Source organism: Lepidothrix coronata, unplaced genomic scaffold (genome assembly GCF_001604755.1).
Source record: "Lepidothrix coronata isolate B3197 unplaced genomic scaffold, Lepidothrix_coronata-1.0 Scaffold70, whole genome shotgun sequence".
Lineage (NCBI taxonomy): Eukaryota > Metazoa > Chordata > Aves > Passeriformes > Pipridae > Lepidothrix > Lepidothrix coronata.
The window spans coordinates 2,120,783-2,134,126 of NW_016690250.1; the positions used below are offsets into that span (position 1 = coordinate 2,120,783).

Consider the following 13,344-nt stretch of genomic DNA (forward strand, 5'->3'; position numbering starts at 1 on the left):
CCAAACCGAAACATGTTCAAATAAAATACGAGAGTTTTCCCTAAATCTATCCTGCTTGCCAGATTGGTTAAGAATAAAAAATTGGAAACAGAAGCATATCTGGATGCACTAGAAATTCTGAATTTTATGGTTATTGCTTTGAAACTAGAATTATAGGAGGTTAGCCTGACTTGCAACTTCTGTTCACAATTTTTTTAATGCTTACACACAGCGGTCCATATGAAAATACCTCAGCAGATTAATAATATGAATGGTTTTATTACTTTCTAAATTTCAAATATTTTTATACAAATGTTTCTTTATGGTGTCAAACACTAAGAGAAAACACATTTTATTTCCCCTTCACTAGCGCTAATTTTATTCTTCTGTTTTAAATACACTACATTCTTCTGTTACATGTTGCATTTGCAGCACACTTTATGTTTCAGACAAATAGCTTTGGGCCATTAGCAGAGCAGATTCCCCCAATACATGCCAAGAGTACATACAGTAACACATGTTGCAAATGTGCTGCAAATGAACTGTGTAAAGTGTTTTTTCTTTTACAGAAAGAAGGAAAAGGTCTAGGAACTTGTTGCTTACCCTGAAATGCAGGTTTGTTCATGCTAGCCATGCGAGGACAGTAATGCTGGCCAGGGAAGCCCTGAATGTGCACCTCCAGAGGAACAGGACGTACTGATGGTCGGAAGTTGAACAGACCCATCTACAAGAGAACATTTTTTTTTTTTTTCAAGTTTAACGTTGAATTAGCTTATAAATTGCTATTTTGTTTTTCTGCAAGACTAATACATATCTCTCTTCTAGAACTTTTTTTCATACCTGATTAATGTTTAGCCAATCAGCAAGGTCTCTGGCATTTGCTAAAGCAGTGGATAAACCAACTACTCTTACAGGCTTCTCAGTGTGCGATGAGATAAAGTTTGTTCGAGACACAATGACTTCCAATACTGGGCCTCTCTCATCCCCTAGTAAATGAAAATTGCATTGAAAAATAGAGAAAAAGAAAAGCTTCAGATGTGAAAAAGTACATTCACATCATAAATACCAAAACGCTTGTTCAAATTTAGCAACAATTCTCATTAAAAATAACAAAACGTGCTCACCCAGAAGATGGATCTCATCTATGATAAGAATGGCAACTTTCTGAACATAGCTTCTGTTCTGCCAGCTTCTGCTGACACCATCCCACTTCTCTGGGGTAGTAACGATCAGGTCAGCTTGGGCAATGGCTCTCATATCAGGAGTCACATCTCCTGTCAACTCTACAACCCTGTAATCAAGAAAGATGGTGGCTTGGCTTTGCAAAGCTTTAAAACATCTTAATGTTCAAATATTTACTCCTAAACTTAAATTCTTTAAAGAGTGAAGCTATTTTGTTTCTCATCAAATACATTTAATAGGATTTCTGAAATTAAGTAAATAAACTTGTCTCTCTGTTTCCCTAGCAAATACCAGATAAATACCAAATACCATTCCTTAGCAAAACCATATAAAAAGAAGAGAACGAATATGAGTCCCAACCCATCTATGGTTAGTTTTTCAAAATGAAGATAACACTATATTAGTATGATACAATGTGAATCATAACATCCTGTCATATCCAGGATGAGAGCTTTCTAGAAAGCTACCAAGTTGCTGCCTACTGTTCTGCATAGATCTCTGGTTTGAAAAACGAAGCTAAACTGCAGCGTGTATTGCATTTGTTGGTGAAGGACCATTAAGACTGGTGCAGGAATTATCCTGAGATCGTTTTCTGGGAAGATTAGCAGAGTTTTTCCAATTGTTTGCCTCATTATGTTTTCTACAAACAGCATTTATGATGATCCATCATTTTAGATGGATCCATTAGAATGGATTTTTGATATTTCAATGACACATTCTACATCCAGCTGAATAAAAATTCCTCACAGTAATGTGTATCTTCTGTTCGAAATTTAAGTCACAAGTAATTGTAAATTTCAAAAAGGAAATATTACCTGAAAATATTTTAACTCATTGCTAAAATAATAACAGGAATATCACTGGTAATTTCACGTACACACAGTAGCACTTCTTTCTCATGAAACTTGTGGTGTGCTTTGAGCTTAACTTAGGAAAAAAGCTACATGTAGAAAACGCTAAGGCCATAAATAATGCATCCTATGGATAATAATTTTAATTCAGAAAACTATAATTTTGCAAAACCATCACCATGACTGATACGCCTCACAGACCATAAAGTAATGGCTGAACAACACCTGAGAAGATCATCAAGAAATTAAAGTAACCAAGTAATAAAATCATATTAATTTATATATGAAGGGCATAATAAGATTACTAGTACACAGTCCATGCAAGTCCTATATGTTCCTTAGATCTGGGGTTTCTAATGAAAGCTTATTTTGAGTTATGTTTTCAATTTCCAAGGATATTGTAGAGTGAAATCTCAGCTTCATATTTGTTATACTGGCAAGTAAAGAGAATGCAAATAGCTCAGTATCCCTTTCTTAGTTTTGATTTTGCTATCACTACAATGACTATTGACAGTGCTTTTTAAGTACTAGAAATTTGAAGGACAGTGTATAATCGAAACCTATTTTGAAATACTCATAAGTATTCTGTAGATTTTATTCATACTTGATGGGCTGTTCTTTTGCTTCTCATTTCTCTGATTAGGTAAGGAGAAACATACTTTTTACCAAGTTTTTCTTCAATCCTAACTTTCCAGTCCTCAATTCGTTCACGGACGAGTGCTTTTAAGGGTGCAATATACACTGCCTGTGAAAGAAATGTCACAAAACCAGAAGTTAAACAAGAAACCTTTATTACAGAGTACCTACAACATATAACATTTGTGAGATTTGAACATACTCATAATCTAAAAAATGAATAAGGCCTGAGTTCCTTAAATGACCTATAACGGGATTATATTTAAAACAAGCATAATGCTTGAAAAAATGGGTTTGTTTCCTGAGACATTAATAAGCAAAAAAATTAAGATAAAGAATAATTTCTTGAAATTGAAATATTTATCATATAATTTAAAATAAAAGACCACTTATATAAATAATGTCTTTTTTTCTTGCCAGGACTATAAAATCAGCAAGTTAACATTCTAGAACAGAAATAATCTGAATTTCTAGCACGCAATATCTTACCCAATTTCTAGTTATGTCATTAAATTATTAAAACATTACCAGTTAAATAAAAAAGCTGATTATTTTAAGCTAAATGTCACAATTTTTTTCTCAAAGAAGCCTGCAGTGCAGAGGGGAATACTCTCACATGTACAAACAATACTTACTTACAGATTTATGGTCAAAAATTCTGAAGCTTTTGAACATGCAGAAACTGCTCATGAAGAATTCACATACATTCTTTAAAATGTATAGCCATGTTTTCAGCTTTAATAAAACCTAAAATATATATTCCTTTAAGAACTGGCTATTTTGTATGTCTCACAGATATTCTGAAAGTGTATGAGAGTTTTTTTTTACCTCACTTGGACTAACTAATTACATGAAGATATTGAAATTTCAAAGATGATTAAGGTATTTATGTACACAATTTCTGTTACCTTAAAGTTTATTCTCTCTTAAATCTTAGATACAAAGATCTTTCCCAAAGACTTTAAAGTTAAAATGTGGTTAACTAAGACAAGATAGCTAAGTCAAGAAACAGATATATATTCAAGAAACAGATATATATTCACTTTGAAAACAACTTTGAGTTGTTCAGCTTTTAGGAAATTTAAAGCACTGGGGCAAGCTGTAACAGAAAATTGGCTTGTAGTAATTAATTGCAACTTATTTGTTTAAATAAAAGAGAGACTGGGCTAGTTGTTTTCACATGGAAGGGAATTAATAAAACAGTACTACTGCTAGCAGAAGGAGATTAAAGCAGGAAATGCAGTTAAGTAAGGAAGAAAAGGAAATCCAGCATGCCTGTATGTCATGTTTGTAGATTTAACTCTAGTAGTACACTGATTAAAATAAAAAATTGAAATAAAAGCACAATGTACATAATGAAATGCCATTTTATATCCAGACAGATATAAATTGGAGACATTAAAATTCAGTTTCCCATAGTATTTTTCTAGACTTTTGTATTGCTGAAAACATGGTAATACAAAATCAGTCTAATAAACCTATTTTACAAACCTTTGATGTGGGATACTTGTTAAAAACTCTAAAGATGGCTAATTCAGCCGCAACAGTTTTTCCAGAACCTGTAGGTGCTCCAAGAAGAACATTGCAGTCTGTGTGATAAAGGGTATGAAATATCTGTGTCTGGATAGGATTGAAGTGTGTGAATTTGTACAGGACTTCATATTCTGGATGTCCCAAGGCTGTAACAGGCAAAGGCTGAAGATCTAGAAGCTCTATAACCACAAAATAATTGTAAGACAAGATATGCCATGACATAACATTGCTTACTATGAAGATAAATATATTAACCAGTAATTTAGTGCAAAACAACTTACACTGGAAAATGTTTTACTTAATATCTCATATGACACAGAATCCATATTTTGGTAATTGTTTACTTTGATGAAGAATAATGAAAAGCTGTTTTTATAGCTCTGAAATATTTCTGCAAGTACTGTTTTAAGTACTCTGATAGCTGTGAACCAGCTATTTGCAGAGATTAATCTTTTTCTTATAGCTGTTTTCTTTTTACCTTTACTAGTTACTTGTAGTAAGTTCTAAACTCACTGTATTAGATTATATGTATGTCCAGGTCTTATGATAACAGAATGTGGAGTATTTCAAGGTCAAGGAAAAAATCTATTAAGGAAGGAAGGATTCTTTGGAGTTTCCAAGTTGATGGAGTAATACAAATCAGATGAGTACAACTAAATTTTGCATCTAATTCTTTAAACATGTAATTAAAGACATAATCTTAATAAACAAACAAACAGCTTTTCAATATATGATTCTCAATATATCTTGAGGGCATCTGCTATCCAAACAATTAGAGACTCTGGAATTTGGAAGATGATATATATAACCAGATTGGATTTGGAATTCTACCAAATTAAGGAGACTGCAGTGATTCTGCTATGCAGATGGTTGCTTTGAAGTTTGGTTTGATTTTTTTTTTTTGTGGCTGGAGGTCTCCCTGTCTTTTCAGGGTGCTTCGCATTAAGGTATGATATGGGAGTCATAAAATCTACTGAGGCAATGATGCCTAATATTCTTCACATGTTTTTCACTGATACCTTATGGCTGTTTTATCATTCCCACTGAAATGGTGATTTCTTGGGCTCAGTCAAGGAGAAAGAAGCCTTTTTTTGCCTAGCAGGGCTTCTATGTACTTCATTGTTGAGTGGGAACCAGATGGGAATTGAAATCAATTACCATAAATCCTAGAGGCTCCATAACTGGTGATGTGTAAATATCTTTCTGTTTCTTCTGAATAGTAGTCAGTGATCAGTCAATTAGATAAAAAGGTTACACATGCTTTTCCAGACACTGTAGGTACAGTATAACAATAGCTAAACACTTCACAAACACATGTGAATTTATGCATGCCAAAGGACAACACCGTATGAGAAGTGAGTATTTCTGAAGGCAATCACTTCACAGACTGCTAGATGAGCCAAATGTAATTGCAGTGGAAAGGTTTTACAATGACATCAGGCCCAATGAATGTATAAAGCAATTTATGTATCCAAAAAAAAAGAAGCAAAACACAAACATATGCTTCTGTGCCAAGTGTTAAAAAGAGGGGGAGGGGAAGGCCACGACTTGATGAGATGAAATGTGGTGTTTTGCTGTAACAGTGCTTAGTATGATAAATTTATCTTAGCAAAAATAGTAAAATATTTCCTATTTTCAAAATTTTAGCACTGTTTCTTTTGTCTTTGATGAATGCCATTTATAATACACTCCAAGATTATTTTTAACTAGTCCAGAAGAAAAGTAATGCTTACAAGCACTAAGATAAGACATACTGTAACACAGAGATTGACTTAGTTTTATATAACAGATTCTATTTTCTTATGATTTATAGAGAACCTGGAGTAACTAAAAGGCTGGTATTATGCTGACATTAAATGAGCTGCCTTTTGTTCAGGAACCGAAAAATTTAGAGAGCTGGAGAAGAAATATCACAAAGTGAAATTCCACAAATTCTTCTTTGATGAAGCAGAAGTAAGAGTTTTATTGCACTAACATAAAAAAATCAATATGAGCAATATTAATTAAAGCAAAAGGATCAAATTTGAAGTTACCTGTGTGGGGTGGATGTCTCTCGGGAAGAATCAAATGTTGAAAATTTATGATACATACAGCCTCTGCTCCTAACCATCTATCAGACACAGCTCGAATGTAATATTGAGAAGGAAGAGGTTCAAAAATTGGGATTGTGAACACCAGCAGTTGAGGTTCTTTAGTAATGACCTAGTGCAAACAGGTAGAGAATAATTACTGCACAGAAAAATCAGTAACTTGAAAAATCATAGTTTGCCTCACTTCCATAAGCATACTAACACAAAACAATAAAGTATGTGTGCACCTCCATGTGCTAAATGTTTACATCTTTATAAAATATATCACCACTGGGAATGTATTTTGCTTCCATGGTCTTCAAAGGACAAAAATAAGGCTGTCTCTTCATCTTTTTCTTCAACAGAAAAAAACACTAGTGTCTTTCTTTTTTTCACCCGAAAATAACTGTCCCAGCAAAGAAGGAAGAAAACAAGGGACATTTGAGATTAGAAAACGTTGTTGTGGGAGTCCAAGCTTATCTAGTACATCTGAATCTGAAAGCTTTGCTACTGATTTGAAAATCTGCTTGGGTCAAAATACTGTTTGACATTACAAATCCTTATCTCACTAACTTTATTTTTGTCTTGCTATGACATTCTGAATAAAATCTGTTACCTGTTTCTTTTGAATGATGAAATACTCTGAATGATAAATGTGATCATTAGTAGGATCTTCTACCCAAATCCACCAGGGCTCTCCAACAGTGCCATGTACCTTTAAGAGCAGAAAAGATAGCTTTCTTTTAGTTGTAACAAGGTTCTCTAGGTTTGCTAGGTATGTTGGATATATTTCTAAATGACACAGGCTCACAAAGGAATACAGAAATACAGAAAGCGCAAAATAACATTTTGAATTAGATCAGTCTGCTTAAAGATTATGTTTCAATAAGAGTTTGCTTAAAGTAGGTATCAAGTAAATGGACATGACACAAATGCAACAGAAGGTAGTGCCTCAGCTGTTTATAAATAGATTGAACTGCCAGAGTTTCCTCTAGGCTCCTATGAATGCTTCCTCTTTATTCCTCCCTGTGCTTCTGCCTTTGAATTCTGCATAGAGGATTGTCTTTTGCTGTTGTCTGCTCATTTTTTGATCAAAAGCATTCTCTCAGGAAACACTGGACACTGAACTGTGACATTCCTCTCTCCTTCTCTCTCTTCCTCTTTCTTCTAGAAAGATACAGGAAGGGGATTCAGAAGGCTATAGATTGTAGTTGTTGCTACAGGTGAAGTGAGAAGAACATAAATAGAGCTGTCTCTTGATGATGTTCCTGCCATCTGGCAACAGTTTTTTCCATCGTAGATTTTTGTTTGCTTTGTTGTGTACCTTACTTTGTAATACCAGCCACAAATCATACCTAGGGGGGATTCTCTTTTAAGATTTTTTTGTTTATTTAACAGAACAAATAACTTGTGCCAATGAACAAGTATTTTACTCAAATATCTAGGAAAATAAAGAAAAATGCACAGTACAAGTGTACAGAAGACATACTATTAAGCGAACATAGATTTCTGATGTTTCCGATGAGGACTGTGATAAATTGCAAAATCAGAAGATGAAAAAAAAAGTTGGAATTATTCCTGAACTTAATAGAAAAAAAGGACAAAGTGCATAGTTGCTTCTAAAGGCAATTATAACACTACAGGAATTTGGTATTGATTCACATAGTGTGCATTATTTTCAGCATAATTTGTTCTTGTGGATGTGTCAGAAAACAGTCTGTAATGGTTTTTGAAGACAAAAATATGTACAAAGAATAGAACCAAGGTGCTTTTGTCTCCTTTTAACCACAGTTGGACAATAGAGAAGCAGATGGACATTCATTTTCATTCGTTTAAATTTCACTAGCAGCTTCACTGGGACCTGAAGCAATGAAACTGAAAGGACACAGGTTACTGCAGGTGACATTTTGAAAAATGGCAGTGAGACTATTATTTCATCAGGGTTTAGGAGAATTGAAGAGAACAAAGATTTAAGGAAGGCGATTAAGTTCAAAGCTCAGAAATTTTATTATTAACTGTAATAGCACCCTAATTTTGGAGAGTCCCGTGGAAAAACTGCAGGGCAATCTGGGCACAGGTAATGCAACACTCTCTCCAGTAATGATTCTCAAGAACTCTGGGGAGCTCTTAAGAACTGACACATACCAGTATTTGGGGCAACCATCACCCTAAAAACTGCATGTCTGATATATGACTTGGCTAATTAATACTAGTTGAATTATTCTGTATTTCTGCTGGACTACACCTGACTGCAGTAAGGCTTAATTGCTCTGCCTGGGCATGTTTATAGTCCTTTGCTCCTAACAAAAGAATAAAAATTTTTCACTGGATATGCCTTGCTCACATGCTTTTACTGAACTTAAGGGCTTCCAGCACTGAAAACTAAAGCCATTAAAGATCAAGATGATGTCATATCTCATGACTACCAAAACATATCTTTTTTCATTTGTAACAGCAGGTGCAAAATTTGTGATGAGATCATTCTAGAATTAAGTATTCAGATAAAGGAATAAACTTAAAACCATGAAATGTTAGCCAAGCAGGGTATTTCAGTCAAGTATGGTATTTAATTTTTTAATATTCTGCTTTTATTTGATTACTCCAATTTTTTGAATGGAACTTTTTAGCAACTAGCTTTTGTACCAATTACAGCTATACCTATAAGTTTCTATAGATATCATCTGAAAAGCTTGCTAAAATACTTTGTGATGATGGAAAAGCAGTTTCAGAGTGTCAAATTTAAGACAGTTATTAATTTTCTGAGACTATTAAATTTAACAGCTTTATTTATTTACTGTGATAGAAGTTTCATTTACTGAAGAAACAAGAAAATCAACAGCTGTGTTACAAAAATAAAAAAGTGAAAAAAAGTTTTCCAAGTTTTTATGAGTATACCAATATACAAATTCACATAAAAACAGCTCCTTAAGTTGAATTGATAAAACAATCATGATGTTTCCAAAGCAACTGTCAGAAAAACTGTGTAAAGGGATTATAGCAGAAAATAGACTTTTGACAAAATTTTGCTATAACTTTAGAAGTTCAGAGTCAAAATAACAGTATTATTCTGTGTGGACCCCTTTTCAACTTGTAAAAATACAGAGGAACCTGGATTTTGTAAAAAAATCTAAAAATGGATTGAGAAATTACCTTTTAAATTAAGATAAAGTTTAATATGAAGAACAGTACTTTTTTTTGTATTTAACAGATTACAGGTAAAGTGGATGAAAGTCTGAATAATAAAAATTTGTTTCAATCCTAAAAAGTAATGGCTTTTTTTGCCTTCTGAAGTACCGTATATTAAAAAAGGAAGCAAAAAATATGCCATGTTATAATTCATGGTAGGAATTCACTCAAATATTTCTGTAATAACTTCAGGCAGCCAAACAACATCAAACGTTCTATATTTTCATTGTTAATCTCCCATTTCTAAGACAATTTAGTGAAACTTCCAAAATAAAAAAAAAAATAAAATTTAGGCCAGGAAAATAAAATTCTAAAGTAATTTAAATGTTTGCGGAATAAATTTCTAATTTACTTGTGATTAAGGTAAATTTGTAATATAAGAAATTTTAAAATTAATTTTTAATCAAAGAACGGACACAATATCCACCTTTCAAAATAATTTATCTTAAGTGTAAATCTCATAAGCATAAAAGAAGAAAAATATGTTTGCTCATTGAGATATCTTTTTTCTGTAGAAAGTTTCAGAAGATTTTTTTTTTCTGTAGAAGTTTCAGAAGTACCAGCAACAATACAATGCCCCCATGTGGACACATACATTTAATTTCGATTTATGTTAAATCTATTTCTAATGAATAGCTTCTGAATCAAAGGGTAGATCTAAATCTGCAACTAGTGCAACTCCTTTTATATAACTTTGCACCATAAATATAGATGAATATAACTCCAAATACATCTCAGCTTTTGTGTCAGACAAGTCCCCAACAGAAAAAAAGGCACGGATTTGTGAAAGTACATTTGTAAAGCCATAAAGAGCAGCAGAACTTGGCATACATGAACTGCATTTCAAGGCTTTATTTGAATGTGTTTGCCATTCATTCATAGTTCAGAGACTCACTTGTGTCTCCCTTTTACTTCCTTCTCCTTTTTGGGCATAAAACTAATCTGTGTGTGGCTACTGGTAATATTCAGCATAAGCATTTGCCTCAACATGTTATAAACAGCCCAATCCTGTAAGAATTAACAGAAATAAAAAGATGATCTTTGCCTGCCTTCTTCTACAAAAGTCATAAAGGCCATTCAATTCCTATTATCAAACTTGCTCTTTAGCTAAAATAAATATCTTTTTTCTTATCCAAACAGCTATGGACTACCTGTAACCATCTCATTTACTGAAGCTAAATTAATGCTTCCTGTCCTTCCTCCTCCTCCTCCTCCTCTTTTTTTTACCTGGTCATTCCACGTGAAGTCGGGAGCGATGTTCAGCCGAACTCGGAGCACTGTGCGGGTAATTGGCTGAATTGTTGCTTCCATTATGATGGAGGGTATTTGATGGACACACTGTTTTACCTTTAACCCAATCTTCACATGATGCAGCATATGACCTGCCAAGAAAACATTAGGTGTAACAAATTTGCATTTCCAGGAAAAAGAATACAACTCTGACTTTCAAATAGGCTTTTAGAGAGAAGTATTATTGCTTGCTTGTTTTGCTCTTAGGTGTGTAAATGTCTGACTCTCTTGACCTGGCATGTCTGAATGTTTTGTAATACTTAACTTGAATTAGCAATTTAGTGCCTAGAAAAATCAGTATTAACCCCCCTGCTGGCTATAACTAAGGGGTTAAAATAACTATTAAGACTTCACACTGAAAACATATGTCAAGCTACTTCTCTCTCCATTACTGACTTTTTGACCAGGTTGTTACCAAGCCATATAGGTCTTTTTTAAAGCATGAATACTGACTTCTTACTTAATGAAGGGCACGCAGTTGAACTTCTACAATTCCTGTGTAGTGATTCAAGGCAGATGGAATGCTTCATAAAACTGAATAAAGGTAGTTAATAGGTTAAAAATGCACATGAGCAAACATCTCACAGCAGCTGATATATTTTTCAGAATATATCAGTATGTAACTAAGACAAAGGAAAAACTAAATGTTGCAATGTTTTTTCATTTTCTATCCCATCATGGTAACTAAGGCAATAAAGAGATTGTATTAATTAAGAAAAATGTCCTACTTGAATTTTACAGCTCAAATCTCTGTTCCCTTGCTCTCCATTTTAAATATAAAACAAATCATGTAGCAGTGATTTGTTTCCTGAAAAATACTGCACCTTCCAGCTTATTTAGGGAAAGACGGTTAATTTATTACATTTTTCACTGATATTGCTTACGCAATTATCTGGAGCATATTTTAGATTTTAATTGTGATGGTCATAAGTACTTCCTGTTAAAAGCTACCTTATCAATGGCTACTACTATTTTCTGTTATGTGGTTCCTTAACCACACTTAACCATGTGCACACTTACCAAATTAAAAAAAAAAAAGGGAGAAGAAGTCCTATTATTTGTGTTATGTGCAAGGTGAAAAGGTTATACAACCTTTTTCTTGCAAAGAAAATAATAATTTAGAGGCATAGCATCTTGCAATTGCTATTTTTTTTCTATTGATTCTGACTTTAACTTTTCAGTTTTCCTTATTTAAAAAACTGGCAGATACTGCTTCACACAGGTGTTTATACTCTGAAGAAATGAATGGTGATCTTGCTTAAGAAACAAATCCTTAATACAACAGTTTTAAGAGTTATTTAATCAGTTTAATTTCCAGTTGGTAAAACTCCAGCAGGTTATTAAAATATATCAATATTATAGCATTTTCGCACATGGACTAGCATTTGCAATTAGAGGTAAAAGTTCAGAAATCAGGTTAAATAAAGGCAGATGTCAAATATGCAAAGATATGACTCAATAAACCTATGCAGGCAAGTACACTTTTTCATGCCAAAAATCACTTTCTTTATCATGATGTGTGAGGTAAACCACGCTTGTACAGGACAGCACTGAGATTTTTTTACACTTTCTTGCTAGGGGAAAATAAGGCTCCCCTCCCAACTTCTACAAAATATTATAAAACTCTCTCCCCCTAGCTGTCTCCCCCCACCCCTTTTTCTTTAAAATAGTCACATTATGAGAAACCATCAATGGCATTTAAGAAATATTAAAACCTTCTGAAGAAAAGCTGACTATTCAAGAAAATAGGCATGTTTTAAAAAAAAGGATCAATTTTGTTTATTTACAATGATTGTCATCTGTATTTTGAAAAAAAAAAAAGACTTTATCTCAGATAACACAGTGATTTCCTGGCTTTCTGGAAACTCCATGGTTACACTGCAATAGCACATAAACTGGTGTTGACCAATTCATGGTACACTGGAAAACAGGATCTGTGCACACAATATGCTTTTCGCTCACTGGGAGGGCTGGCACCCATCTGATACTTTTATCTCCCGCTAAGCCATGGACTGAGTTAGCCAGCTCCTGTCTTTGTTATTCTGTCTCCAAGGTCACAAAAACATTAAAAAAGGAAAAAACACAAAGACTGAAACTAGTCCTACGGAATCAGAAAACAAGGCAGCACCTGGAAGTTGTACCTTTTCTCATTTCAACATGGCCTTTAATTAAAAATAAAAATAAGGTGTCTGCCAGGCAAGCACTTCCTTCACATCCCTCAGATAGAGAGGCTAGACAGGAGGAAGTGTGCCAAGTATCCAGACTTCACAGAGATGCACAGATCAACTTGCTTTGATATTTATAAGGCTGAAGAACAAGAAATAACATTACATATAATCATCAATGACCTATTTTCACAGTCAATTCCCAAGTCTTATCTACTTTCTGACTAAGTTAATATAAAAAAACCTAGACAAATTGCAGGTATATATAGATACATTTTCATCTGGTCAATACTAGTTCTACTACACTGAAGGAAGCAAAACTGGTTTTGCATTTTAACACAAAATTTCTTTCTTCTTCAAGAGTGGATATGGGGAGAAAGACTCATTAAAAAAAAAGACGAGAGAAGAGAAGAGAAGAGAAGAGAAGAGAAGAGAAGAGAAGAGAAGAGAAGA

The 13,344-nt window shown here is 33.6% G+C and overlaps 1 protein-coding gene across 1 annotated transcript in view; it reads right to left on the reverse strand.

The window, feature by feature from the left end:
* The window catches only part of ASCC3 (activating signal cointegrator 1 complex subunit 3), a 270,615-nt gene that overhangs the window by 67,291 nt on the left and 189,980 nt on the right, over window positions 1-13,344 (reverse strand). Inside the window, exons 22-29 of the mRNA XM_017818701.1 lie at window positions 10,664-10,818; window positions 6,867-6,965; window positions 6,215-6,383; window positions 4,140-4,360; window positions 2,672-2,757; window positions 1,104-1,270; window positions 820-965; window positions 583-703 (exon numbers count right to left, since the gene is read on the reverse strand). Of these exons, the coding sequence (XP_017674190.1) occupies window positions 583-703; window positions 820-965; window positions 1,104-1,270; window positions 2,672-2,757; window positions 4,140-4,360; window positions 6,215-6,383; window positions 6,867-6,965; window positions 10,664-10,818 (1,164 nt within the window). The remainder of the gene's footprint in view (window positions 1-582; window positions 704-819; window positions 966-1,103; window positions 1,271-2,671; window positions 2,758-4,139; window positions 4,361-6,214; window positions 6,384-6,866; window positions 6,966-10,663; window positions 10,819-13,344) is intronic.